We start from the raw sequence: 27,780 nt of genomic DNA on the forward strand, positions 1-27,780 counted from the left end.
CCTTTTGAATCCCGGGAGCTAGTGCAGTTGACAGTTTATGTTTCACTTTAGGAAAAGTCCATTTGCTGCACAGATGCTGAAAGATTTAACTGTGTCCATCGACTTTAGGCTTGTCACTGAGATATTAGCCCAGCACTGTGGCTGTAAAGTGTGTGAAGTTTTCCTACTCGGAATGGTGACTTATAAACATATCCTTAACAGTAAGATTATACGGGTGCTGTGTAACACTCGAATAAGAACGTAAGAAATAGGAGCAGGAGTAGGCCTTTTGGCCTCTCGAGCCTGCTCCACCATTCAACGAGCTCATGGCTGATCCTCTACCTCAACTCCCCCTGTCCGCACTATTTCCATATCCCTTGATTCCCTTAATATCCAAAAATCTATCAATCTCTATCTTCTTGAATATGCTAAATGTCTGAGCCTCCACAGCCCTCTGGGGTAGAGAATGCCAAATATTCACAACCCTCTGATGAAGTACAGATCCGTGGCTGGTGGTGGAGGAACTGAAGTTCAAGAAGTGTATTGCAGACATTATCCTACCTGGGTTAGATTCATAGATACTTACAGCAGAGAAGGAGGCCATTGGGCCCATCGTGCCTGTGCTGGCTCCTTGAAAGAGCAGTTGTGCTTAATCCCCCACATCCCTGCTTTTTACCCGTAACCGTGTTATAAGAACATAAGAAATAGGAACAGGAGTAGGCCATACGGCTCCTCGAGCCTGCTCCGCCATTCAATAAGATCATGGCTGATCTGATCATGGACTCAGCTCCACTTCCCCACCCGCTCCCCATAACCTCTTATTGTTTAAGAAACTGTCTATTTCTGTCATAAATTTATTCAATGTCCCATCTTCCACAGCTCTCTGAGGAATTCCACAGATTTACAACCCTCTGAGAGAAGAAATTTCTCCTCATCTCTGTTTTAAATTGGCGGCCCCTTATTCTAAGATCATGCCCTCTAGTTCTAGTCTCCCCCATCAGCGGAAACATCCTCTCTGCATCCACCTTGTCAAGCCTCCTCATAATCTTATACGTCTCGATAAGATCACCTCTTATTCTTCTGAATTCCAGTGAGTAGAGGCCCAACCTACTCAACCTTTCCTCATAAGTCAACCCCCTCATCTCCGGAAGCAACCTAGTGAACGTTCTCTGAAGTGCCTCCAAAGCAAGTGTATCCTTTCGTAAATATGGAAATCAAAACTGCACGCAGTATTCCAGGTGTGGCCTTATATAGCTGTAGCAAGAGTTCCCTGCTTTTATACTCCATCCCCTTTGCAATAAAGGCCAAGATTCCATTGGCCTTCCTGATCACTTGCTGTACCTGCATACTATCCTGTTGTGTTTCATGCACTTGTTGGGTAGAAATCTGTTTCACCTCCTTATGTTCTGTTGTGTATATATTGTATTGAAACAGTTTTACTTTTCCTCCCATCTTTGTATCGTCAGCAAACTTGGCTACATTACACTCAGTCCCTTCTTCCAAGTCGTTAATATAAATTGTAAATAATTGGGGTCCCAGCACTGATCACTGGGGTACCCCACTAGTTACTGGTTGCCAACCAGAGAATGAACCATTTATCCCGACTCTCTGTTCTCTGTTAGTTAGCCAATCCTCTATCCATGCTAAAAGATTACCCCCAATCCCGTGAACTTTTATCTCGTGCAGTAACCTTTTACGTGGCACCTTGTCAAATGCCTTCTGGAAGTCCAAATACACCACATCCACTGGTTCCCCTTTATCCACCCTGCTCGTTATATCCTCAAAGAACTCCAGAAAATTTGTCAAACATGACTTCCCCTTCATAAATCCATGCTGACTCTGCCTGACCGAATTTTGCTTTTCCAAATGTCCTGCTACTGCTTCTTTAAGAATGGACTCCAATATTTTCCCAACCATAGATGTTAGGCTAACTGGTCTACATGTATTGGTATTACAAACCAATCTGTCACCAGGTTATGGTTCGAATTTGGAATGCCGTGGGTGAATTTGGGTAACTTTGTATTTTTCTTATTTGGTAGTTGCATATAAATTGGGCGCTAATCACGTCGCTGCTCCTCTTCCACACAAGACAAGGGCCTAGCGTTTCCACTAGATTGTGCTGGCTTTATCAGCGCAATCGGGCTGAAATTGGACAAACCAGCACAAAAGATCACAGAATTTTAAGTTACATTAAACATAAATCAAGTTTCTGCGATCTGTAACACTGCTTTAAAAAACATTGTGCAGGATGTTGGCCCCGCCTCCAAAATTGGCCACACTCCCAGATCAAAATAATGAGAACAGCATAGAAAGGGAAAGACTACAAGTGCGGAAAAACTGCTAATGCTGGTGGCAGTCTGAAACCAAAATTAAAATGCTGGAAATACACAGCAAAGGCAGTCAGCATCTGCAAAAAAAAGATGCAGGTGATGATACATAACATAAGAAATAGGAACAGGAGTAGGCCATACGGTCCCTCGAACTTGCCCCGCCATTCAATAAGATCATGGCTGATCTGATCATGGACTCAGCTCTACTTCCCTGCCCGCTCCCCATAACCCCTTATCCCCTTATCATTTAAGAAACTGTCTATTTTTCTCTTAAATGTATTCAATGTCCCAGTTTCCATAGCTCTCTGAGGCAGCGAATTCCACAGATTTACAACCCTCTGAGAGAAGAAATTTCTCCTCATTTCTGTTAAATGGGCGGCCCCTTATTCTAAGATTATGCCCTCTAGTTCTAGTCTCCCTCATCAGTGGAAACATCCTTTCTGCATCCACCTTGTCAACCCCCCTCATAACCTTATACGTTTCGATAAGATCACCTCTCATTCTTCTGAATTCCAATGAGTAGAGGCCCAATCTACTCAACATTTTCTCATAAGTCAACCCCCTCATCCCTGGAATCAACCTAGTGAACCTTCTCTGAACAGCCTCCAAAGCAAGTATATCCTTTCGTAAATATGGAAACCAAAACTGCACGCATGTGTAAGTTCCTCATCCTCAAGTACCTGCCCAACACCCTTTTAAAATGATTAATGCAATCAGCTTCCACCACCTTTTCGGGTGGAGTGTTCCAGATCCCGACAACTCAGTGAAAACATTTATCCTCATCATCCCCCTAGATCTTTCTCCAATGATTTTGAATTGTGACACAGCCCCGGAGATCGCTACAACGCCCCTCCCCTTCCATTAAAGGGGAGGGCCGCTGCGCACGCTGCACAGCCTTTTGGTGGCCACCACTGGGCCACCAGGGCAGCGTGGGACCGGGCCAGCAGCCCGGCACCAAAGACGGAGTGCCGGCTGCACGACGGTGGCCTGGACCATGCTAGGGCTGACCCAAGAGTCGGCGATGAAAAAAGATGGCATCCCGGGGCGCTGCAGGCCTCCCCTTTAAACAGCAATGTCTGTGTTACAACAACGGGTGGAGGAATTTCAAGGCTAGTTTACTTGCATTTGTTACTGTGTAGTTTCAATTCCACCGTGCATTGGCTTGAGAGTGCTGCTTCTTAAAAGGTGCATTGGTCCCAGTGCAATGAGCATGGCTGGTGATGGTAGTGAAGTAGCGGTGTGATATAATACACAGGAAGGACCGAGATTTGTTGGTCGCTAGGTAGCAGCCTGCTCATTTTAAACTCTTGAGCCTTACCATGGCAAATGATAAACTCAACAGCCAAAGCAATGTGCTTGGGTCTAGGATGTGCTATGTTGAAGAGTGAAAGGAGTAAGACATTGAGTCTATTTACCTGTTGATTAACTTGCACCAAGTCCCGCTCATGCATCACTCCTGCGCTCGCTAAATCTGCACCCGGTTAAGCAACCCCTCGATTTCAAAATTCTCACGTTTGTTTTCAAATCCCTCCATGGCCTCGCCCCTCCCTGTCTGTGTAATCTCCTCCAACCCTACAACCCCCCCTCCCCCCCCCCCACCCCCGTCCGAGATATCTGCACTCTTCTAATTCTGCCCTCCTGACCATCCCTGATTATAATCGCTCTAACATTGGTGGTCGTGCCTTCTGTTGCCTAGGCCCTAAGCTCTGGAATTCCCTGTCTAAACCTCTCCGCCTCTCTATCTCCTTCAAGATGCTCTTTAAATCCTAGCTCTTTGGCGAAGCCTTTGGCCACCTGCACTAATTTCTCCTTACGCGGCTCGGTGTTAAATGTTTTATCTCATAATACTCCTGTGAAGCGCCTTGGGACGTTTCACTACACTAAAGGTGCTATATAAAAAAAAGTTGTTGTTGTATTTGTAACAAAGACACAAGCTCAAGTTGTATGGTTGATGAAAGAGATGATTTACTTACTCTAAATGAACAAGATTTCCAGCATTCTGTTTTTTCATCTATTAATAAATTCAGTTTGTGAAATTGAAGATTTATTTGAAATGTCTTAAAAAATGTATTGATCTTTGTAGTAAGCCTCTTATTTTAGGACAGCTTAATTAAAATAATAGATCACAAATAAACAAATACATAAACAGTGTGCACTGCAAGCAGATAAATAAAACTGCATGTAATATGCTGTAGTTCTATAAATAAATATATATTGCTCACAGGCCTCGGTTACATAAAGAAATCTATGCACCTCACCTGTTTTTGTACATATATATTAATTTAAAATAGAATCACTGAGCATAAGAATCAGAAATATACATATTATATACAAATAGAAAATGTTATATATAAAATGTAAAAATATATAAAATTGTACAGAACTAACAGTATATAATCAACACACATTTTACACAAATGTAAATATGCTTCATTTTATATATCTATATATATATTTTTAAAATATTAAATTATTATAAATGCATGCAATTGGAAATATGTGATTGTAATTATAAAGAAAGAAAAAGTTGCATTTCTATAAGCACCTGTCACAACCTCAGGACGTCCCAATGTGCATCACAGTCAATTAAGTACTTTTTGAATTGTCACTGGTGATATAAGGCACCCAATTTGAACACAGCGTGATCCCACAAACAGCAATGAGATAAATGACCAGATAATCTCTTGGTTGAGAGATAAATAGCTAAGACACCGAGGGAACTCGCCAGATCTTTCTTCCAACAGTACCATGGAATCTTTTACTTCCATCTGATAGAGCAAACAGGGCCTCGGTTTAACATATCACCAAGCAATGGCACCACCAAACGTGCAACACACCTTTAGTACTGCACTGAAATGTCAGCCTAGATTATGTCTCTGGAGTGAGGCTTCAGTTACAACCTTCAGACTCAGAGACGAGAGTTCTAGCTCTGAGCCAAGCTGACACTATTTAAAATTATATATGCAAGGAATCACTGGGCTAGAGTTGTAGGTCAAGGACAAGACTCAGAACCAGGTCATGTAATACCATTTGGCTGAGCAAACGGTGGGGCAAGTGATCTGGGATGCATGGGGGAGGAGGGTGGGGATGATAAAATATCTCAAATTGGTGTGAGGGGAGTGGGTGCAGGCTGAGACCTAGCCTTGGGTTATAGAATCATAAAATGATACAACACAAGAGGCCATTGGCCATTGAACTATCCAATCAGTCCCACTCCCCATAGCCCTGTAAATTCTTTCCCTTCAAATATTTGTCCAATTCCCTTTTGAAGATTACTATTGAATTTCTACCACACTTTCAGGCCGTGCATTCCAGATCACAACTACTCTTTTGCCAATCACCTTAAATCTGTGTCCTCTGGTTACTGACCCTTCTGCCACTGGAAGCACTTTCACCTTATTTACTCTATTAAAACCGTTCCTAATTTTGAACACCTCTATCAAATCTCCCCTTAACCTTTTGTGCTCCAAGGAGAAAAAAACCAACTTCTCCAGTCTCTCCACATAACTGAATTCCCTCATCCCTGGTACCATTCTAGTAAATCTCTTCGGCACTCTCTCCAAGGCCTTGACATCCTAAGTGTGGTCCCCAAAAGGTGAACACAATACTTCAGCTGAGGCCTAACTAGTGTTTTATAAATGTTTAGCATAACTTCCATGCTTTTGTACTCTCTGTTTCGATTAATAAAGCCAAGGATCCCATATGCTTTTCTTTTTAAAAACAGCCTTCTCAACTTGTCCTGCCTGGTTCAATGATTTGTGCATACACCCCAGGTCTCTCCGTTCCTGCAGCCCATTTAAAATTGTACCATTTAGTTTATATTGCCTCTCCTCATTCTCCTTACCAAAATGTATCATTTCACACTTCTCTGCATTAAATTTCATCTGCCACGTGTCTGCCCACTTCACCAGTCTATGTCCTCCTGAAGTTTTGAGTTATGTGTTATCTGCACACTTTTAAATTCTGCCCTGTAGACTCAAAATACAAATAATTAATATATATCAAAAAGAGCAGTGGTTCCAACACCGACCCTGGGGGACAGCGTTATATACATCCCTCCAGTCTGAAACACAACCATTCACTACTACGCTCTGCTTTCTATCCCTTAGCCAATTTCGTATCCACGCTGTCACTGTTCCTTTAATCCCATGGGCTTTAATTTTGCTAACAAGTCTATTATGTGGTTCTTTATCAAATGCCTTTTGAAAGTCCATACCACACTACCCTCATCAACCCTTTCCGTTATTTTTTCAAAGAACTCAATCAAGTAAGTTACACTATTTGCCTTTAATAAATATGTGCTGACTTTCATTTATTTGCCCATAGTTTTCCAAGTACCAATTAATGTTGTCCAGGAATATTGTTTCTAAAAGTTTTCCCCCTCACCGACATTAGGCTGACTGGCCTGTAATTACCGGTTTATCCCTCTCTCCTTTTTTGAACAGGGGTGTAACATTTGTAATCCTCCAGTCCTCTGCACCGTCCCCATTTCTAAGGAGGACTGTAAGACTGTGGCAAGAGCCTCTGCAATTTACACCCTTACTTCCCTTAGTAATCTAGGATTTAGATCCTATCCAGACCTGATGAGTTTTCTACTTTGAGTACTGCCAACATTTTAAATACCTCTTTGTCTTATTTTCACCTTATCCAATATCACTACTACCTCCTCCTTTACTGCTACATTGGCAACATCCTCCTCACAGATGCAAAGTACACATCTTGGCTGAATTTCTGCGTTTGCCGTTTTCGGGGCAAAAGTAGAGGCGGGATGGGAAAGTTACTGTCCGGATAATGTTTGCACTGTGTGGAGAAAGTTTTGCCATCTGGGTTCTGCGCTATCGCAAATGGAGGCGTTGTACGACTTTCGCGCCGCAAAAACGGAAACCAACTAAAGTGAGGGGCTGGGAGCGCTGAGAGGCCTTGGGAGAGGGGAAAAAATGTTTTAATTCACAAAAACATTGCCCACACCACAGCACAAATCGCTATAAAAAAATAAAAGAATAAACACTGGAACTTACCTTTTTTGCAGTTTATCTACCTCACCGCCGCTGGCAGGGCTGGACCGCTGTGTTTTCCCTGGCGGTCATCGCGGGGTGGTTTCGGGGCGTACGGGTTGGGTGCGAGTCGAAACTACTGCCAGTTTTGTAACGAGAGCCGTTGCACACTGGCGCAGCTCTTCCCGGCAGTGCTTCTAAGCGCTGTCGCAAAATCCGACCGGAGGATCACGACTGGAAACAAAAGACCGCATTTTTCGCAGCAGAGGGTCAAAACCTGGCGCGCAAAAGACCCAAAAATTCAGCCCTTAGTATCTCAGCCATGCCCTCTGCCTCCACAAGATCTCCTTGTTGATCCCCAATTGTCCGCACCCTTCCTTTGATTACCTTTTTACTATTTATGTTTATAAAAGGCTTTTGGGTTCTCTTTTATGTTAGCCGCTAATCTATTCTCTTACTCTCTCCCTGTCCCTCTTATTCCCTTTTTTGATCTCCTCTGTACTTTCTGTATTCAGTTTGGTTCTCCACTGTATTGTGAACCGTACACTTGTCGAAAGACTCCTTTTTCTGTTTCATTTTAATCTCTCTGGGCCGTAATTTGCAGCTGCTATGGTCGTGTACGAGGTGCGCACGCGCCCATGAGGGCCATGCAAGAACGTGTTTTCGTGCACAAGGCGCATGTGTGAAAACCCGGTGCTTACATCTGTCAAGTTGATAGATCCAATACATCCCTGAGAGAAGGGTACCCATGGGCGGAGAGTTGGGCTACTTGCCCAACGAATGTCCATGAAATTCTTACGCCTAAGGCTTGCTTGCACCAGTGCAAGAGTTAATAAAAACATAAAAATAAAATTTTATACATTAAAAACGCTGTGCATTAATTAAAGTTTATTTTTAGCCCCTTTAAACATGTACATTTATTTTTCAAAAAATTAAATATTTAATTAAATGCCATTTTAATTCATTTTAAATATGTAATGTGTTTTTTAATATTTATTTGAAGTGTAGATGTATTACCAGGGGTATTCCCATTCATACTTATGGGATTCCGTACATACATGAATGGGCATTCCCTTCTTTCATTCGTTGGGCCATCCCACGTGATCCCAGGGGTGCTTGCGAACTGCCTGCGTCCCTGGGATTCGTGGGCCTCTACCCGTGGGTACCCAGAGAGGCCCAGAATTGCGAATCTCCGCACCACCAGGTACGTGGGCATTTTATTTGCAAATCGGAAGCAAATTCAGGGTTTGTATCTGTAGTTACCCAGGGAGCTCTAGCTTCCTTTCTCCCTCATGGGAATGTGTCTATGTTGTATCCAAACCATCTCCTCTTTGAACGCTTCCCATTGTTCAATTACAGTTTTGCCTACCAATTTTTGAGACCAATCCACTTGGGCCAGATTCCGTTTTAACTCACTGAAATTAGCCCTCCTTCAGTTACAGATTGAGGTGTATCCCAGCATTGCCAACCATAATTTCTAGCATGTATTGCTCTTGACTTTTAAAAGTCAAATTATATGTTTGGTTTCCAGCAACAGGCATGGAGGTTGAATTTTGCATTTTCTAGTAGATCTGACTGACTGCCTTAACCTAGAGTTGGCAATCTTTTAATGTCCTAATTTGCACTGCCTACATTTTTATTGAAATACTTGCAGTTATTAATTTTCTCTTTGAGCTCCTCAGTACCACCATGTCCATCCAAGATGGCTTCTGCCAATCACTTCTGTAAGCAGCCGTGCCTTCTGTTGCCAGGGCCATGAACTCTGGAATAGCCTGCCTAAAACTCTACACCTCTCTTTCCTCCTTTAAGACACTTCTTAAAACCTACCTCTTTGACCATCTGCTCTAATTTCTCCTTATGTGGCTCGGTGTCAATTTTTTTATCATAATACTCCAGTGAAGTGCATTAGGACATTTTATTACCTTAAAGGAGCTATATAAATATAAGTTGTTTGGAAGAAGGCAGGAACATCTCCTAATTACTTTTTGCCTCCTTGTTGAGAAATTTCAGACACAAATCTACATCCTGTCACTTCATGATCCACTAGAAGTAATTTCTTAAATTGGTATATACTTATGAGAGACAAGATCTATTATAGTTGGAATAATGTAGTTGTATAATTGAGATTTTGCAATTGTAACACATTTTTGATCACATAGTAAGTTCACAACACTTCTAATTAATAATTGCACATAATCAGTTAGGCATGACAGCAAGAAGCTCAACATATGGATAACTATTTCATCGACATTAATTAATGGGCCTGTTTAATTAAAGCCTACGTGTTTGCAGCTCAAACACATTTTGGATGCATTATCCCTCCATTAAAAATAATGCAAAGCAAGGGAAAATACATTTATATTGTAGACTTCAGCATGCTCTGTAGAAAGGCAGCTTGACAGCAAGATGCAAAGAAAGTAATCAATAAAAAAATGAATGTGCTTCTAAATTTATTTGACAAAGCCTTACATTTGAACAGTTTCAAGTACTGTTTTGGAATAAGTTAGTGGCAGAAAACAGGAGTGAAAATATTTCATGATTATTGTTTAATAATGTTTCTTTTTAACATTTGTTTTCAAATACTCTGGGATCTTGCACATTCTCACTGCAACAACTGCGGTAGAACTAAAATGAAATGTTATTATAAAGTAAAACTAGCATCATTTCACAAAAGACAAGAGGATATCTGAAATATTAAACATAATGGCTAATATTTGCTGCACAATGACTGTGATAATACAGCAGAAAATGTTGCATAATGTAAAAACAGCCTTATGCACAACTGCTAAAACAAGCAAAAAGTAAAAATGGTTGAAGGCTAGCATTTTTGCATTTGAAAGTAAAATAAAGACACGTATGAGTACTTTTGGAGTACTATTTTAATTTGGCCAGTTGTTCAAGCAGTTAATTTATAAAGCATATATCAACATATTAAAATATATTGCACAGACCACATTCCAAAAGCAAGAATCAGTGTTAAGACATTTCACTTTATGGAGTAAATAAAATGTCGTGCTTTTTTTTGTTGTGGGCAAGGCTTCATCTAATTTACTATTTAAAAAAAATATTCTCTGCCTTACCAATTGTTCCATGCACCATCCCAGATCAGAAAGGTGAGTACCTTCACCACACAGACTGCAGCAGTTCAAGGCGGCGGCTCATCACCAGCTTCTGAAGGACAATAAGGGATGGGCAATAAGTGCTGGCCTTGCCAGCAACGCCCACATCCTATGAACCATAAAAAAGACCTTCTACTCCTTCACCAGTACCACTCAGAAGTCAGTTGCAGAAAAGTATGCAAGCATGACCTGGAACTTACTTGCCCTCTGATTTTTCCAATGCTTCCTGAATTTCCTATGGGGAAATTAGCATGTAGGACAAAAGCACACACAACTCCACTTCTAACCAGAATATAGTGTAATTTCTTAGACGGTATACTTTTCATATCATCTAATATTTGCTTTACCTTCTGGAGAGGATAAGAGGAATAATAACAGGGAGTTAAAGCCTGCACGTGCAGAGTATGACACACCATAAATTATGTAAGGTGCAATGTACCAGAGAAGATATTTGTTTAAGTTCAAGAACTCTGGTCCCTTTACAATGTCAGAATAGTCTTACTTTTATGAAAATGAATCATGGAAACAGAAAATCACCAAAACTTTAAAGTAATGTCATTGATGTGTAAAATGTACACAATGAAACAATTACAGAACATATAAAGCAAAAGTACAAATAAGGAAATAAATGTGTTGCTATGAACAGTATCTATTGTAAGATTCACCAAACCAGTCAAGATATTAGATTGCAGGAAAAACAGCAGTTGGTTTCTGCTTATGGCTTCAATAAGACAGAAATTTGTAATGGTTTTATCCACCTTTCCCAAAGGACTGCTTTTTAACAAGGTCCTATCTTTCTTGTTTTGGGAGGATTCTGATAAAATGTTCCAAGAACATGGCACGTTAGACATCCCTGAGATAACTTTGACAAATACTAAAACAAGATCAGCCATCATGTGAATGATCAGAAAAAACAAACTTTGCCCAACTGTCCATAAAACAAAACTGAGATTGGCCATCCGGCGAGATACTGGCTCTGTGAGTGCCTCACACACATGCAGTAGCAGCCACAATATCAACATACTCATCAGAAGGCAACCTTGCACTTTTATCCAGTCTATTACCAATGTCCTCTTCTTCATTATGTAAATGCCAGCCTGTACACCAGCCATGTAAATAGCTATGTATCCAAGCATTGAAAAGAGTCCTTCTCTGTTGGCATTAATGAACCCAACCCTCGTACCTTTGCCATCACTTCCATGCAATATAAATTGCTTCAGATTTGTAGTTTCAAGAAGCAATTGATAACATATGGCAATGCTAGCTGACAAGATCCAAGAACTTCGATCAGGACATAACATCAAAAGAATAGATGACAGGATCCTAACTACTGCCAGCGTGAAAAAGAAGTTCCAATGCAAACCATATTCAGATACGTGCTCATGGTAATCCACTGTTTTAACACTTATTAGACGAGCTAACCCCAAGAAAACTAAGGGCCAAACTGCAATGATCTGTTTAATCACAAAACTAAATTTAGAATGCGATATATTTTTGTTCCTCTGTCTTGCTTCAGGAGAAACAAGTGCATTTGCAAAAACATAAGCTGCCACACCAAAATCCATAATCCCAGTCCCATATGTTTCAGCTTTAGCATAGCGTCTTGGAAATATTGGAAAGTCCACGGCTAGAATGCTGATACCAGTCTTTATGTTAACAAAGACTCGAAACAAAGTGACAAAAGGAATGTAATTCATATCCAAGCTGGTTTCCAAAAAAGATCCTATGACTTCTTTCAAGTGTTGATGGGCATATTGTTTTCTTTGATTGTATATCTGAACCACAGATATCACAAGAATAGCTGCTAGAACCAGCACCAGCCAGTGAAGCACATCCGACAAGACAGTGCAGGACAATACAAGAGATGCCACCAACACAACAAAATCAATCAACAGGAGCCTTTTCCATGATGATCTTGTGCTTCCTCCAATGAAATACATCAATATCAATCCTCGGTAGGTGACACATAACGCAGATAGAATTAAACCCAATAAATTCTCAGTCAGGGTAGTACCACTCAGGTTACTGATAAATGCTTCTTTGAATTCTTTTTGTGCCATTTTAGGATTGATTATTTTTTTTCCTGGAAAAAGACAAAAAATATATTTATATTCGTACCCGATATGCTGTATTTTTGAAAACTGAAAATTGGTAATAGATTATTGGAAAAGAAAGTATATAATTGATTTACTCACCATACAAATTACCTAGAATCTGTTGTTTCTGTTGGGTCAGCTGGGGAGATAAAAATAGATCTTTACTCAATCAAATGTGTTTTTAAGAATTCTATAACATCCTTGTATTGGATGCCCATTTTAAAGGCGTTTGTATTTTTTGTCCTCAGTCCAAAAGAAACAGTTCCTAAGCTTTTGGCTCTGCCACTGAAGTGTCTAAAAGTAGTCTTTGGCAATTCACCCACTGCTAGGAAAGCATCTGACACCCACTTGCGGTGTTCTGTGATGGCACAACTGATACTGAGCAGTCACCTTAGAAGGAACTGGAGGTATAAAAGTCCCACCACTCTTATTTCAATTTGCAGCAACACCAATATCCCGCACCATGTTGGACCTCAACTAGAAACAGGTGATAACCGAGAAGTGGTTTTGCACATTGACTAATGCAAACCCACATATCAGTCAAGAATCCTCGACTCCAAGGGACTGCCTAAAATAAGAGATTTTCCAACAGTCCATCTAGAATATAGGTGAGAATGCAGAAAAGATACTAAAATAATTAAGAGCTCAGGTATCATCCAGAAGTTGCTCTGGCTGCCGCCCTTCTACGACAATATCTGTGCCCGGGTGGCTCCTAGAGTGGGAGCATGCAGTGTCCACTGGTACCCTTGAGGCCTTCCGCAACCAGTGGGCACCACAAGGTATACAGTGCATCCTGGATGCTCACAGTGACATTATAATTTGATTATTGTTTGTGTTATTATTTGGTTGTTATATTTGAGGTGCATTTGACTTAAAGTTTTCCATTTGTGGTGCCCTAAGGCACTTGCCTTAGCGTTTTCTGTTTCCCTTGGATGACACTGGGGCAACTCAGTCTTCCCCACCAGTACCAAAAAGGCGCAGGTACCATCCAGATGAATGCTGACTCTTCTTCTTACTGGCAGTGGCCAATTTAAAATTCAGCTTGTACCCCCTTTTTAAAGGAGCACAACAAATAACGACTGTAAATTTTAAAAGAAATTAAAAGAAACCGTAACAAATTAAATTAGTATTCTATTTCCGGGAGTGATGAAGCATTCTAGTCCCTCCGGTGCTCACCGGTGGCAGAAAAAGAAAGATTTGCATTTATATAGTGTCTTTCACGACCACTCGACGTCTCAAAGCGCTTTACAGCCAATGAAGTAATTTTGGAGTGCAGTAGTCACTGTTGTAATGTGGGAAACGCGGCAGCCAACTTGAGCACAGCAAACTCCCACAAAGAGCAATGTGATAATGACCAGATTATCTGTTGAGGAAAGCCTCAAGCGAGCCGGTGGACGCCGTGTGCTCCAACTCCAGGGACACAGAGGCGCGAATGTAGCCACGGAAGACCCCCTCGATCGACTGCCCACTGCCCAGGTGAATGCTGAGTTCGATGCAGAGCCCAAGCCACATCTCATCATCATCATCAAAGGCAGTCCCTCGAAATCGAGGAAGACTTGCTTCCACTCTAAAAGTGACTTCTCAGGTGCTGTACAGTCCAATATGGAAATTACAGTCTCTGTCACAGGTGGGACAGACAGTCATTGAAGGAAAGGGTGGGTGGGGAGCCTGCTTTGCCGCATGCACCCTTCCACTGTCTGCGCTTGATTTCTGCATGCTCTTGACGATGAGACTCGAGGTGCTCAGCGCCCTCCCGGATGCTCTTCCTCCGCTTAGGGCAGTCTTTGGCCAGGGACTCCCAGGTGCTGGTGGGGATGTTGCACTTTAGCAAGGAGGCTTTGAGGGTGTCCTTGAAAAGCTTCCTCTGCCCACCTGGGGCTCGCTTGTCGTGTAGGAGTTCCGAGTTGAGCGCTTGCTTTGGGAGTCTTGTGTTGGGCATGTGGACGGCCCAATGGAGCTGGTCGAGTGTGGTCAGTGCTGGGGATGTTGGCCTAATCGAGAACACTGACGTTGGTGCGCCTATCCTCCCAGTGGATTTGCAGGGTCTTGTGGTGGTGGTATTTCTCCAGCGCTTTGAGGTGTCTACTGTATATGGTCCACGTCTCTGAGCCATATAGGAGGGCGGGTATCACTACTGCCTTGTAAACCATAAGCGGTGCCAGATTTGAGGTCCTGGTCTTCCGCAGGTGACTAAAGGCTGCACTGGTACACTGGAGGCGGTGTTGGACCTCGTCATCGATGTCTGCCCTTGCTGATAGTAGGCTCCCAAGGTATGGAAAATGGTCCATCTTGTCCAAGACCCAGCCGTGGATTTTGATGAGGGGGGATGTGTGGCAGTGCTGTGTGGCGGGGTCAGCTTGGTGGAGGACCTTTGTCTTATGGATATTTAGTGTAAGGCCTATGCTTTCGTACACCTTGGTGAAGATGTTGACGATGGCTTGGAGTTCAGTCTCTGAATGTGCGCAGATGCAAGCGTCGTCCACGTACTGTAGTTCGATGACAATCTGAGCACATCTAAAAGGCAAATGTCACCCAACACTTCCAGAATTAAAAGCATTCAGAGGAGGGTTACTTTGCTCACCTGTACCTGGCTGTGACGTTCACCGCATGAACCTTTCCCGATTGTTCAGAAGCGTCACTTAGGGTGAAATTTACCGCTGGGCCGGGGCAGTGCTCACTGCGACAGGTAAACACCGAGCGCGGCCGAGCGGCTGCCCTCACTCCCGCGAGTCATTGGCGCACACGGGAGGTCATCCCTGTGGCGGCCTCGGTTAGTGAAGCAGAGTCAGGCTCCCACAGCCGCCTGCTGAAGGCCCGAGAGGCCGAGGTTAAAGGTCAGGGTAACCAGGGTAACGAGAGTCCCCCCCGCCCGCCAGGTCCCGCGAGATCTGGGCGAGCGCGTCCTTCAGAGCCGCTGGAAAGTGCGGCCAATGAGGGAGTTGTGGAAGCGGTGCCTCGGACTGTGAACCACCGCGGAGCCGGGCTTCAGGCAATGGAGCGGTGAAGAACCCCGGCACCGAGGCTGGCGATGGCCGCCTGGAACACTAACCGAGCGGCGGGGGATGCTGTTCCCAACCGGAGAGGTGCCGTGGCTCCGCGCTCCACCACAGTAAGGCGCCAGGTAAGAGCGGCCGCTGCCTGCCGGCTGATCCAGGGGGCCGCGTGTGTTTAAAAACTGCCAGTGCCTCTAAAACTTTCCCCCTTCTGCCACAGGCTTGCTAAGCGTGTCAGACGAGGCGTAGTGTTTGATTTTCCAGTCACAGGAATGACTATCCAAGGGCGATGTCACCTTCATTGCACCGGACACTTTCCCTACATCCTCTATAAACCGCGCTCGTTTGAATGTGAGACAAACTGCAGGTTTAAAAAAAACATTAAAGTGTGGAAAGACTGAGGAAGACCGTGAAATGGGTGTACAATAAACGCTGCTAACCTTATCTGCGAATTTTAAATTTCATGCATTGTCCACTTCTGAGATTGTAGGTTCTGGTCACCAGGTTCTTTTTAATTATTCTAAAACGGTGACTAGCTGGTCTTTGGGGAAAACAATCTGTCTGGGAGGAGTTGTTCAGCTAACTGAATTTACTGCTGTAGCACCATACATTGATTGCAATTACAGGTACTGGAATTTTTATACTATATACTGAACACCAATAAAAGGAATGCCACTTTAGTAATTTCAATTTATGTACACATAAATTCTGTTTCCTCAAACTGCATTTTAGCATGTCTGCAAAGAATTCAGGTAGGATGCACACATGATAGGCATTTTGGGGTCGTCTGCAGTCTGATCTGTTTACCTGACAGCATATCGGCTGCTTAATGGATGTAGAGAGGTGGAACCAGCTAAGTTTAGCAAGCAATTTTTCAAGGGTACATTTACACTCCAACTGTAACATTGGTGAGAACCAATTTCATTTCACACCAGTATTGTAGTTACAGTGTAAATGTAGCCTGAATCTGGAATCATAGTCTCAGCAGATACAGGAGCAATGGAGCAAAGCGAAAGAAGGAGGCGTGCTTCACTTTGTTTCAGAGTTAACTTGGCCATAACAATTTATACTGCACAGGTTTAGCATCAGTGCATTCATACTTTCAGAATTGATTTTTTTGTTGTTGAAAATAGTCCTCGGGAGAAATAATCTTGGAGGCTATTTGTGACAACTTGCAACAGTGACCTCTACTGTCCTTGGCCCTCAACAGAATGTTTGTGTTCTGAAAATGAATGTTTTGTCAGTTTTCAAATGTTGGTTCATATTTAATTAACCTTTTTCACAAACTTAGCTCTTGGATTTCCCACTCTATCTGGAACACCAAGTGACCGCACGTATGACTTGGGTGCCGCCAGTTCCGTATCTTGGGCTGTTTTTGTTTCTGTTGTACCGAGATTAGACCCATGTTGGATTGAATTCATGTTCTTGGTAGTTATATTTGAACAGTGATGCAGCAGCCATTCTGCCATCTGATCTTGTTGCCAGACTTATTTTCCCTTCCAGTGCAATAATTCCGCCTGAAAATGGTGGTCTCTGCTTTACCTTGCCTTTCAAATTTCAGCTTGGCTCGGGTGGTAGCACTCGTGCCTTTGAGCCAGAATGTTTTGGTTTCAAGCCCTTCTTGAGAACCTGAGCCCAGAATGTAGGCTGACAACTGAAGGAGTGTTGCTTTGTCAATGGTGTCATCTTTCAGATGAGATATTGCATTGGGGCCCAGTCTGCCTCTTGAGATGCCCATGGCACTATTCTAAGAAGAGTAAGAGTTCTGTTGATGTGCTGGCCAACATTCCTCCCTCAACCAATGCCACCAGAAACAGATGAACTGGTCACTCATCTCATTTACAGGATTGGCTGTCTTGTTTGTCTAGGAAATGTGACTACACTTCAAAAGTATGTCATTGGCTGTGATGTGATTTAGGGTATCCTGATAACATGAGACTTTATATAAATGCTCTTTATTGGCCAACTTAGACACATTGAGGGGTATATTCCAATTGACTTTCCTTCCAATTTCCACATTCAGCATATTACTGATCTTCCATTTACTATGGGATAAGAGCAAAACCTAACTTTTGGTGGAACCAGTGCTTTGTGTTTTCCCTGATCTATGCAAAACAGATTTGTTTGGTTATTGGGCACTTCAGCATGTTTTATTTAGAAGGTAGCGTTTTCTATGATTATCTGCAGGTGCACCTGAAGAAATTAGAAAATATGTCACTTGATCAATTATACATGGGGGTCTTTCTTTAACAATTTACTTCTCAGACAACACTGACATTACATAAATGTTGAGATGCAAATTTGCTATTTTAATGGCACATTTTGTTAATGGTTCAAATAGTTGCTTTTATAGTTAGCCTCAAAGTCCAGACAAGGGAGGGGAAAATCATCCAAGATTCCTGATTGCAGTCCATTCTCTTGATGGGATGATGCTCATATGATGCCATTTGAATTTTTGTAGTATTCCTGAACTAACTTTCACTATCCCTTATCTGCTGGCAACTGTATGTGTGCGAGTGTCAGATGAGGACTGGCTCAAACTAAGCTGTGATGTCTGCCACAACTGTATAGCTTGCTAGCTCGACTCCTGCTTGAAGAATGACAAAGTGGGTGAGTTATGAATGGGGTGGCTGGCAATAATGCAAATACACTCCTTGCAGAAAGGGGGGAATTGGACAATACAGGTTGAGCCTCTCTTATCTGGCACCCTTGGGACTTGGTCTGTGACGGATAAGGGATTTTGCCAGACGAGGTCACGTTAAATTGGGTAGTATAGGTACTGAGCAAGGGGATATTGGGGCTGGGAGTGCGACAGAGAGATCGTGGGGTGGGGTGGGGCGGTAGATCGCAGGTCAGGTCAGTGATTGTGGGAGTCAGCAGCGAGGAACTACTTCAATTTGTTCATGTCGGAGTGGCCGGGAATGGTGCTGGACGAGCGGTGGTGCCAGATAAGGGAGGGTCAACCTGTATATTGTTTTTAAAAGAAGAGAAATTAGATGCAGAAGATATTTGATTTTAACCTCACCAGTGACCTGTTGCTGTGACTCTATCTATCTATCTATCTATCTATCTATCTATCTATCTATCTATCTATCTATCTATCTATCTATCTATCTATCTATCTATCTATCTATCTATCATAGAAATGATAAAGCTGAGTGCATTGCAGTAATGAAAAAGTTGTACACCATATCCCCTGAGCATGCTGATGATTCCTTGAATATAGTTTGAAATTTTTGAATTGCACTGTAAATATTTTATTGTGGTTAGTGTGGGTTCTGCTTTACGTAGACTGGGAGCGGCAGCCATACAACTCGGTGATGCGTTTGGACTTGCACTGCTGGATTTTGAACAGTTTCATGCAGCCTCTTAGAATGCTGATCGAATCTCATTCAATGTGGCTATGCCCTCATAGTCTAAAGAACAGTTTCTGAGTATGTTGGAAATGGAAATTATATACATCAATTAAATTTGACCTTACAGTAGAAATAATGGGTTACTGAAAATGTAGTGTCAGGGTGTGTATAGGGGTGGCGGGGGGGAAACGGGGGAATTTTTCTGCCGGTGATAGTTGAACCATCCCTGATGGGCATGGCAAAGTTCCTAGGATCTCTTCCACTGAAACAGGAAGAATGGGTGTGTGTCCCTTACTGAGTCTGTTAGAGTCCTCTTGCTGTGTCTGACTTTATGGAAACAGTCAAACACTGAGTTTTGAGTCTAACTCCACCCTGTTGAAAAATGGAATGTTGTCATTAGTAATATTTCTAGAAATTGTTTCAGAGTGGGTGTTCTGTTACAAAAGTAGCAAGCTAGAAATGACTCAGCAGCCACATGCACACTAAAGTTACTGTCCTGACTTGTGAACAGTGCCTTGGCTGCTTCACACGAGCAACTTCCATGCTGTAATCAATAGCTGTAACTTTTTAAATTTTGGTATTTGCTCTTTGGGTAATGCATTGAGACAATTGTAAAATAATATTATTTTCTTTTAAACGTGCATAAATGTTGACAAAACATGGATAGAGTACAGTTGTTCAACACATGGAGAAACCTTGCGTTGTATACAGATCAGCGTTCAATGGTCCTCAAATCAAACTATGTAGTGAAGTCAAAAAATATTTCTAGTACAGTACACCAAAACAGGTGGGTCTTTATGTGACTCCAGTCAAGCGTTGATGCCTGCTGGAATTATCATTTATTTACTTGCAGTTTTGCACTAGACATTTGCTAAATCAGCCTCCAGGGGTAGAGGATGGTCTTGCGAACAATTGATGTGCACAGGCACACGTGCTGGTGTGTAACTTGTGGAGGTACAAATGTATAAGAACTGAGCAGAGGCACCCCACTGTTGGCTCATAAACTAGGCACTCCCAGGTGGAAAAGGATGCATTTGAAATTTTTTCTTCATCCTTTTGGAAATTGAAGATTTTGTCAAAAATCCTAGTTTTAGAAAAAAATCTCAGAAAATTAACGAAGAATTGCCAAAACGTTCACTGGATATATGTCATTTGATTTGGTCGGTGGTGACGTACAGTATTGTCATGTATTCCTGCAGTTGACAGATGATCTAGTTGAGATTGCTTAAATATTCTGCAACCACCAAGCTTCTGGTGTTCCAATATGCATGTTTTTATTTCAGAATACATTTCATTTCTCTAAGTGAGGAGACAATACCAATCTATTCATTTGGTAATTTAGTAATGTATGGAAGAGTTCAAGATGTTTGACTGTTTTTTGCCCAGATTGAACTGCAATTGTTTTTTTCCTCCAAAAAAAGTGTTTGTAGTGTTTTTATAATGGTTACTGTAAAAATTGATATTATTGGAATAAAATCAGAGCAGAAATTTGAATGTAGTGTAAATGCACCTCCTGAATTCTAGACATGTATATCATCTACAGAGTTGCAGTGGAAGATATTTGTAGAATAAAACTTGCTGGAAGTGGAACTGATCATCCTCTCACTCTTTGCAGTGTCTGACACATTCGCAAAGTCCTCATCACCTCACAACTGGTGCCAAAACTCATTGTGCTAATAATTTGTACGAGAGAAGATTTCTGTTTTTTGGTGTGCTCTGTCCCCCCCATCCCCACATTATTTTCCTACCTGACTGTCTTGGCTCCTTGCTGGGTATGGTTCCTTGGATGACAGTTGGCTTCCTGTATATTTCCTAAGCAGCTGTTCCTCGTGTGTGAGCCCAACCAGTGAGTATTGGCAGACTATTTGAGCATGAAGTATCGGAGCTGAGCCTCTGTATCTCCTTGCCTGAAGTTCACTAGATAGGTTTTGGCAGTGGTTCTGAGCTATTTAGGAGTGATCAGGAACCCTGATTTCAGTTGCTTTTTCACTTTTCATAACCCAGTGTGATCAAGGCAATTGCAATACTGCCTCCCAGGTTAAGATCAACTAACTCAGCCCATAATGAGAATTGAACCTGGGACCAACCTGATCTGCATGGTTCAGCTCTTCCCTCATTTGTCAGTTGAATCATTGGATGAGTTGGATTTCTACTTTGAATTTAAAAACACAGCAAGAGGAACAAGCATTGGCTGATTGTAGAAATGCTGAACAAGCAAAGAAAGCAGCAAATGAACTGAGGATGTAAGCCAAAATAAAAACTTTTAGTACTTGTAAAAACACATTAGAGGTTCTCCAAAGTTGTCGAAGCTAATTTTATCAGACATATCCAAAAACAAAATAGAGGAATACACTTATCTTTATGATAAGGTCAAATAACTTCAATGCTGGAATGAGCACTTTGGTTCCACTTCCAGTAATCTCTCTGAATCTGTCAGATATGCAACAAATGAGAAGCTTGAAGCAAATCTGGAAGTGAGCGAGCCCTTTGCTCTTTTTGAAAATGAAGGATAAAATCTGAAACGGATGAAACCATATGTTGCCTTATTTTAGAAATGCATTCCTAGTCACTTTGACAGGCACTAACTGCTACTGTTCATTGAGAAGTTTTATTCTTAAAGCTGTCTGAGCAAATAGAATGTCTGCTAACCTTCATTGCTGACACATTAAAGTTTTTAAAGAGATTGGTGTAATCAGTAAGCCTCAGAATTGTCTGGATGAATGACAGAAACTGATTTTGTAATCCTGTTGTTTCAGAAATGCAAAGAGCCATTCTTCTAATAGATAATGCATCTGCATACTCATCAGAGATGTTCTCTGGAGAGATGCAGAGCATGTTTCCATCTAAGAACACTTAACCATTCAATAAAATCCATTGGCCCTGCGTACAATAAAAGCCACAAAATATATTTACTGATTAAAAAGTGCTTGAATTGATTGGTTTTTTTGTTATTGTCAATGTAGGTCAAATGAACATGAAGGATGTTTTGTATTTGGTTGCCGAAAGATGGAATAACTTAATAGTGTTTCAAATGTAGTGAAACTATTTGGATTAGAAAATTGAGCAGAAGACATTGAATTGGAGGGGTCAGCTGTACTTTAAATTGGTTGGTAGAAGTATTGAAAAGGCATTACAGGTGTGGATAAATATGAGTAATTAAATTGGATGTGCAGGAGTAACTGAGAAGGCCGTGCTGGAGTGGATGTGCATTTGAATGACTGGCCACCATGCTGTAGGAGACGAAGATCTCCATAGCTGCAATAATGTAAAATAGAAGAGGCTAAGACTGTGATTTAAAAAATCTGTGGGTCCAGTGAGTGTGAGAAACCCGAGACTACTTTGTCACCATGATTTGAGACCATTGTTCAGGTGTCTTCTGCATAACCCCTTCCCCATTCTTACATAGCCCTGAACCCTTGTCCTTTTCTAGTTTCTCTCCTATCTCCACTTGTGCCCTCTGAGTTCATCTTGTCCAAAAGACCCACTTTCTGCTCTCTTGAAACCATTCCCATAAAACTGCTGACTTAACTTCCCTTCCTGGCCCCCATATCTGCCAACATTGTAAATAGTTCCCTCTCCTCATGTACTGTCCCACTCCCTTTCAAAACCACTGTCAGCGCCCCTCTATTTTTATATTAAAAATAAAAGATCCACCCTTGACACATCTGTTATTGCAAACTACCACCACATCTCTAACCTCCCCTTCTTATCCAAAGTTCTTGATCGGGACGTCACCTCCAAAATTTGTTCACAGCTTTCCTACAATTCCATGTTTGAATATCTCCAATCCGGTTTCTGTGAATCTATTATTGTTTGATTACGCTTCTGTGAAGTGCCTTGGGGCCGAAATTCATCACTCACCGCCGACTGCCGCCGCCAATATTACTCTTCTTGGTCCGCCCAGTGCCACTTTCCATTTGGGCTGAAGCGGGCGGGAGGGGAAAGCCACCGGGAACCGCCCGCGGACGGCCGCGTGGCACAACTGAGCTCCCGCCCACCGAGCTCCCAGATTCCTTCAGGCGGGACTCGGCGGCAGAACGGGGTGGACCGCTGGGAGGAGGCTGGTCTGCCCCCAATGGTGAGTAGGAAGAACCTGAAATTTAAAAAAGTTCACTTACCTTTTTTTCAACAGCGACTTACCTGTATGGGGTCCCCTGAAGGTCTTCGGAAAGTTTAAAAAAAAATGTTTTAGTGTTGATTTTTTTTTTCAGCCCTTTGACCCGCCGTGAGCCCAACTCCATCCTCGGCTGCACTTGAGTGGCAAGCGCCTCTGCTGCCGAGAATGGGAGCTACCGCCCGCTGCCACCCAGATTGACGGCGTATGTCGTTGATTTGCTGCCCGCCGACCTTCGAGGGACCTTGGCCATGAATATCTCGCCCAAAGTACTGTCCGGTACCTTGGCGGCACTTGGGCAGGTGGAGGCCTTGATGAAAATCGTCCCCTATATAAATGCAAATTTTTCTATTAGTCCAATGATCAGGAACCATTAAAATGACTAGAACAGTAAGTCATGGCAGATCCAGCATAAATTGTACTTTTGTGGTCTTTGATCAATATGGCAATGAACAGACCTTCAAACAAAGAATCAACTCTATTCTTCTTTATGCTCATCAGGATGAAGAATGTTGGTGCTGAGAAGCAGAAAATTGTTTCCATTTTTGACATGCAGCACAAGCAGCTAGAGTTCCTATGACACTCTCTTGCTGACAATGTGCCTGAGCTCTAGTCTCATTAAATTCTGCAGTTGTGTGACAATTTCCAAATCTCTCAACAGCCATCCTTGGATCTCTGAATGAGATTACCAATGATCAAATTTGGGAAGATTTTGTGCTGTGCTCCTCGCGCTTGGATTGAGATTGCCTAATTTGATATAGGACATTTTTATAGCCATCAGACAGAGGGGTCTTTTATTTCATCATTTTGAGCTAGATTTGAATTTGAGGTGAAAGGCTGGTGGACTACACACTGTACGATCCTGTCCCCAACCTAACCATTGCTCGAGTACACGCTGCTTAGAGGTTATGCTTATTTTGAGGCAGTGTGGAGTACAGCAACTAATTCTGTCCCTTGTTGTGTCTGTTAACACAGCTGCCCTTCAGACATTCATGTGTTAAGAGTAATTACACCTCTGGGTGTATGAGGTTACACGCCGTTTTTTAAAAATAAACTAAGTTGCAGTGAGTACATTTGGATTATATTGGGCTCAATTTTCCCCGGTTATCTGCACACTTCTTTTTGGCGCACGCCACTTTTTTTGGCTTAAATTAAAATATCCAAGTTTCCCCAAAGTTTCTGTGCCAGCGTAACTCAGTTAGTTACGATTTTTTTAGGTTAGTATTTTTTTGTGTCATGGGAGCGTGACCTGATGTCTGTGCCAGTTTTTCAGATTTAAGCAAGTTTGGTCAACTTGTATTTTTCCTAAGACGGCGTATGTGACCATTCCCCAAAAAACCTTCTAGGCACTTAAGAAAAGCCAGTGCACATTTTAAAAACTTGGCGCAGAAAGACGCCATTGTTTTTAGGCGAAGTTTTGGAGGGAGTCAAGAAGACAAAGAATATACATCATGAAGCTTAATTTTTTCAAAGTCAAAAGGGAGAATATGGAAGTCTAATGCATTTCTTTCATTTTTGTTTTTGTTTCAAAGTATTACCCCACCACCGAACGTCTCCTCACTGGGCTCGAGGGTTGGAGCTTTGGCCAGCAGAATTGCTCCCTTGCCGGGACACAGGTGCTCGGCTTCAAATGAAGCCGGGGGGCGGGGGGTGGGGGGGAAGCCGAATTGCAGGGATGAGAACCCTTAGACATACACAGCTTCAAAAGAAGCCTGGGGGGTGGGGGGAGTGATTGACGCCATGCCCCTGGGTCAGAGCGGCAATTTAATTATGGGGGCAATATTGACAATGTCGAACCTCATACAAGCCTTCTGCGTGATAGTGCTGCGGATGAGACGATCAATTCGACATCATCGCTGGGGAACCTCCGAGCATGTAGCATGATGGGCAGGAGGCCTTGCCCACATCGGGTATATCAAGACAAGCGTTCATAACTGCACCAGAGTGATGCAGACTGTGTGAGAAGGCTACGTTTCCGCAAAGAAGTTGTAACCGAGATCTGTGAGTTAGTAAAAGCAGACCTGCAATCTAGAAGCTTCAGGAGGATTGCTTTGTCAGTTGAAGTGAAGGTTACAGCTGCACTTTCAGTCTATACATCTGGATCATTGCAGGCCACAACTGGGGATGTGTGCGCCATTTCTCAACATGCAACACACAATCTGCATTCGGCAGGTGACTGCTGCACTTTATGCCTGGAGGAATGACTACATAAAGTTCTCCATGACCGCCCAGGCAATGCGTGAAAGGGCTGTGGGCTTCTCTAGGATTGCTGGCTTTCCAAAGGTACAGGGCTGCATTGATTGTACCCACATCGCCATGCGAGCATCTTTGGAGGATTCCGAGATGTACAGGAACAAAAGGCGTCCACTCCACGAATGTGCAGCTCGTGTGTGACGACATGCATCGCATCATGTCAGTTGATGCGAGATACCCTGGGAGCACCCATGATGCATTCATCCTATGCAAGAGTGCTATATCTGCCATGTTTCAGCAGCAGCCAGAAGGGCAGAGCTGGCTACTGGGAGACCAAGGGTATGGCCTCGCCACCTGGCTCATGACACCCCTACGCGTAGCCCAGACGGAAGCTGACCGGGAATACAACATGTCGCACATTGCGACGCACAGCATAATAGAGAGAATTATTGGCACCTTGAAAGCAGCGTTTCTGACGCCTGGATCATTCCGGAGGCTACTTGCAATACTCCCCATAGATTGTCGGTCAGTTCACTGTTGTCTGCTGCATGCTGCATAACTTAGTCATCATGAGGCAGCAGCAGCTGGTAGTAGAAGACCCACCTGAGATGAGAGTGGCCGATGAGGAGGAAGATGCAGATGACGAGGAGGATGAGGAAACCATGCTACCTGAACCCAGAGCACGACGGCAGAGGAGGACGGGCCCTCATGCCCCTTTTAACGATTGCTTGAGCCTTGCGCCAGCAGCTCATCCGTGAAGCTTTGCTGCATGAAGGCTCAGCGGCAACTATTCCACATGGACCATGTTTACTGTTTGGAGCTGTTCTGTAATGTTGTGTTGTGTTAATGGAACAAATAATGGAAATGATTCTTTAGTTCAAAAAGTTGTGTTAATAATGGAAAAAATAATGGAAATCATTCAGTTATAATTTAAAATATATTTTATTCAAAAGTTTCACAAACTTGTTTGTATTAACTTAACTTTAAAATTTGATGCAATATTTTTATTATTCAGTTAAGATCACTTACGAACTTTTAAACTTGTAAATTTACATCACTTACAAAAAACTTTAATTTGAGAACAGTTACAACTAACAACAATAATAATAATAACAGCAGTAGCAGCAAAGAAAGGCTGCATCCATCTCTCCTCCACCTTATTCTAAGACCGCCCGGTCCGCAGACGGTGGCGCAGCATTTCTCAGATTGGTACCAAGCTTATTCTTTCGAGCATTTCTGTTAATGTGCACTTCTTGATTGCTTGATTGGGGGGGTGGGCATGAGCAGGCAGTAAGGCCTGGCTTGGGCCTCTTCAGAGACTGGTCTGGGGATTGGCGTGGGAATGGCAGTTGATTCTGTCAGTGGGCACGGGGTTGGGGCGTGTTCCCTTATTGCAGCAGCTAACTTCGACATACATTCCCTCCCTCCCTCCCTCGTGCCCTGACAGTGTCTCAACTACCTGCAACATTCCCTTCCTCATGTTCACTGACAGTGTATCAGCTACCTGCGACATACACACTCTGTGCACGAGGGAGGGAATCAGCTGCCTGAGGCATTCCCTCCCTTGTGCCCAGACAGTGTTCCCATTTCTCGTTAGTGTTGATATTTCTCCAGACAGTTCCGATACCTCATCACACACCCTACTGATGCTGTCCAGGAGTGATTGTGTAAGATTAATGCTCTCCGCACTCATTGCCATCATCTGAACCACATCTGTTAGATCCTGCACCTCGGAAGAGCGCTGTCGAGCTCTCCTTCCCCTCCTCACCCTGGGTGCGCCTCGCTGCATCATACTGGGACCCGCAGCCTCGGATGGTGGGGCCCTGGGTGTGCCTTGCTGCATCCCACTGGGACCCGCAGCCTTGGATGATGGGGTCCTGGGTGTGGCTTGCTGCATCCCACTGGGACCCGCAGCCTTGGATGGTGGGATCCTGGGTCTGGCTTGCTGCATCCCACTGGAATCCCCAGCCTCGGACTGTGAGAAACCATGGAATGTCCCAATACTTGTACCACTTGGGAAAGGGGCTGGCACCTCAATGGGTGGCACCTGCACATCCTCCAGAGTGAATACAACAGTGGGAGCTTCATCCTCCCCCTCACCCCCATGCTCTTGGTCTGGAAGGTGGGATTGGAAAATGTACTCCTCTTCAGGATCGTCCGTGTCTCAATCTTTTGCATCTGCTCCATCCTCATCTGGGTTGGCCTCCAGTTCTGCAAAATATAACAGAACAGACAAATGGTTAGCCACAAAGGAGAGGGGCAGGGTGGGTGGCATGAGTAGGCTGAAACAGCACAAGCAGCAGGCTCATTTGAAGGACCACGATGAATGATATATGAATATGGTTGATCATGGTGAAAGCTATGGAGAGGCTGAGGAGGATAAAGAGGGATAACGCACAGTGGTCATCACAGAAGTTGTCATTTGTAACTATGGCCAGGCAGTCTCGATACTGTGAGCAGAGTAAAAGTCGCATTGAAGGGATTCAGAGGGGGTTTTGGGGAGAGATGGGCACAATGCTGGGAGGCGATGACATATCTGAGGACCTTGAAGAGCAAAAGGAGGTTCGAGATTGGTGTGGTTGTTGGAGAGGATGGATGGGCCAACG

The 27,780-nt window shown here is 43.1% G+C and overlaps 2 protein-coding genes across 5 annotated transcripts in view; one reads left to right on the forward strand and one right to left on the reverse strand.

Moving 5' to 3' along the window:
- Nucleotides 1–9,752: 9,752 nt before the first annotated feature.
- On the reverse strand, nt 9,753–15,330 carry pigw (phosphatidylinositol glycan anchor biosynthesis, class W). 2 transcript variants are annotated; one of them, XM_070857194.1, is made up of 3 exons: nt 15,106–15,330; nt 12,618–12,657; nt 9,753–12,505 (listed from the first exon to the last, which is right to left on the reverse strand). In XM_070857194.1, the coding sequence occupies exon 3, from the start codon at nt 12,480–12,482 to the stop codon at nt 10,956–10,958; it is 1,527 nt and encodes a 508-aa protein (XP_070713295.1). In that variant the 5' UTR covers nt 12,483–12,505; nt 12,618–12,657; nt 15,106–15,330; the 3' UTR covers nt 9,753–10,955. The 2 variants fall into 2 exon arrangements, with proteins under 2 accessions (XP_070713295.1, XP_070713294.1); XM_070857193.1 differs by having other exon boundaries at nt 15,100–15,330.
- An 82-nt stretch (nt 15,331–15,412) lies between these two features.
- LOC139226428 (unconventional myosin-XIX) overlaps nt 15,413–27,780 on the forward strand; it is a 62,224-nt gene continuing 49,856 nt past the window's right edge. For 2 of the 3 annotated variants that reach the window (XR_011587256.1, XM_070857196.1), the window contains exon 1: nt 15,413–15,639. Coding sequence is in view for 2 of the 3 variants with exons in the window: in XM_070857196.1 (XP_070713297.1) it covers nt 15,547–15,639 (93 nt within the window). In the remaining variant the exon portion in view is untranslated. The remainder of the gene's footprint in view (nt 15,640–27,780) is intronic. The other variant, XM_070857195.1, reaches the window with a different exon arrangement.

The sequence above is a fragment of the Pristiophorus japonicus genome, chromosome 16, assembly GCF_044704955.1.
Source record: "Pristiophorus japonicus isolate sPriJap1 chromosome 16, sPriJap1.hap1, whole genome shotgun sequence".
NCBI lineage: Eukaryota > Metazoa > Chordata > Chondrichthyes > Pristiophoridae > Pristiophorus > Pristiophorus japonicus.

Coding starts and splice junctions, on each gene's coding strand:
- pigw (XM_070857194.1), bottom strand. CDS start 12,482: ATGGCACAAAAAGAATTCAAAGAAGCATTTATCAGTAACCTGAGTGGT.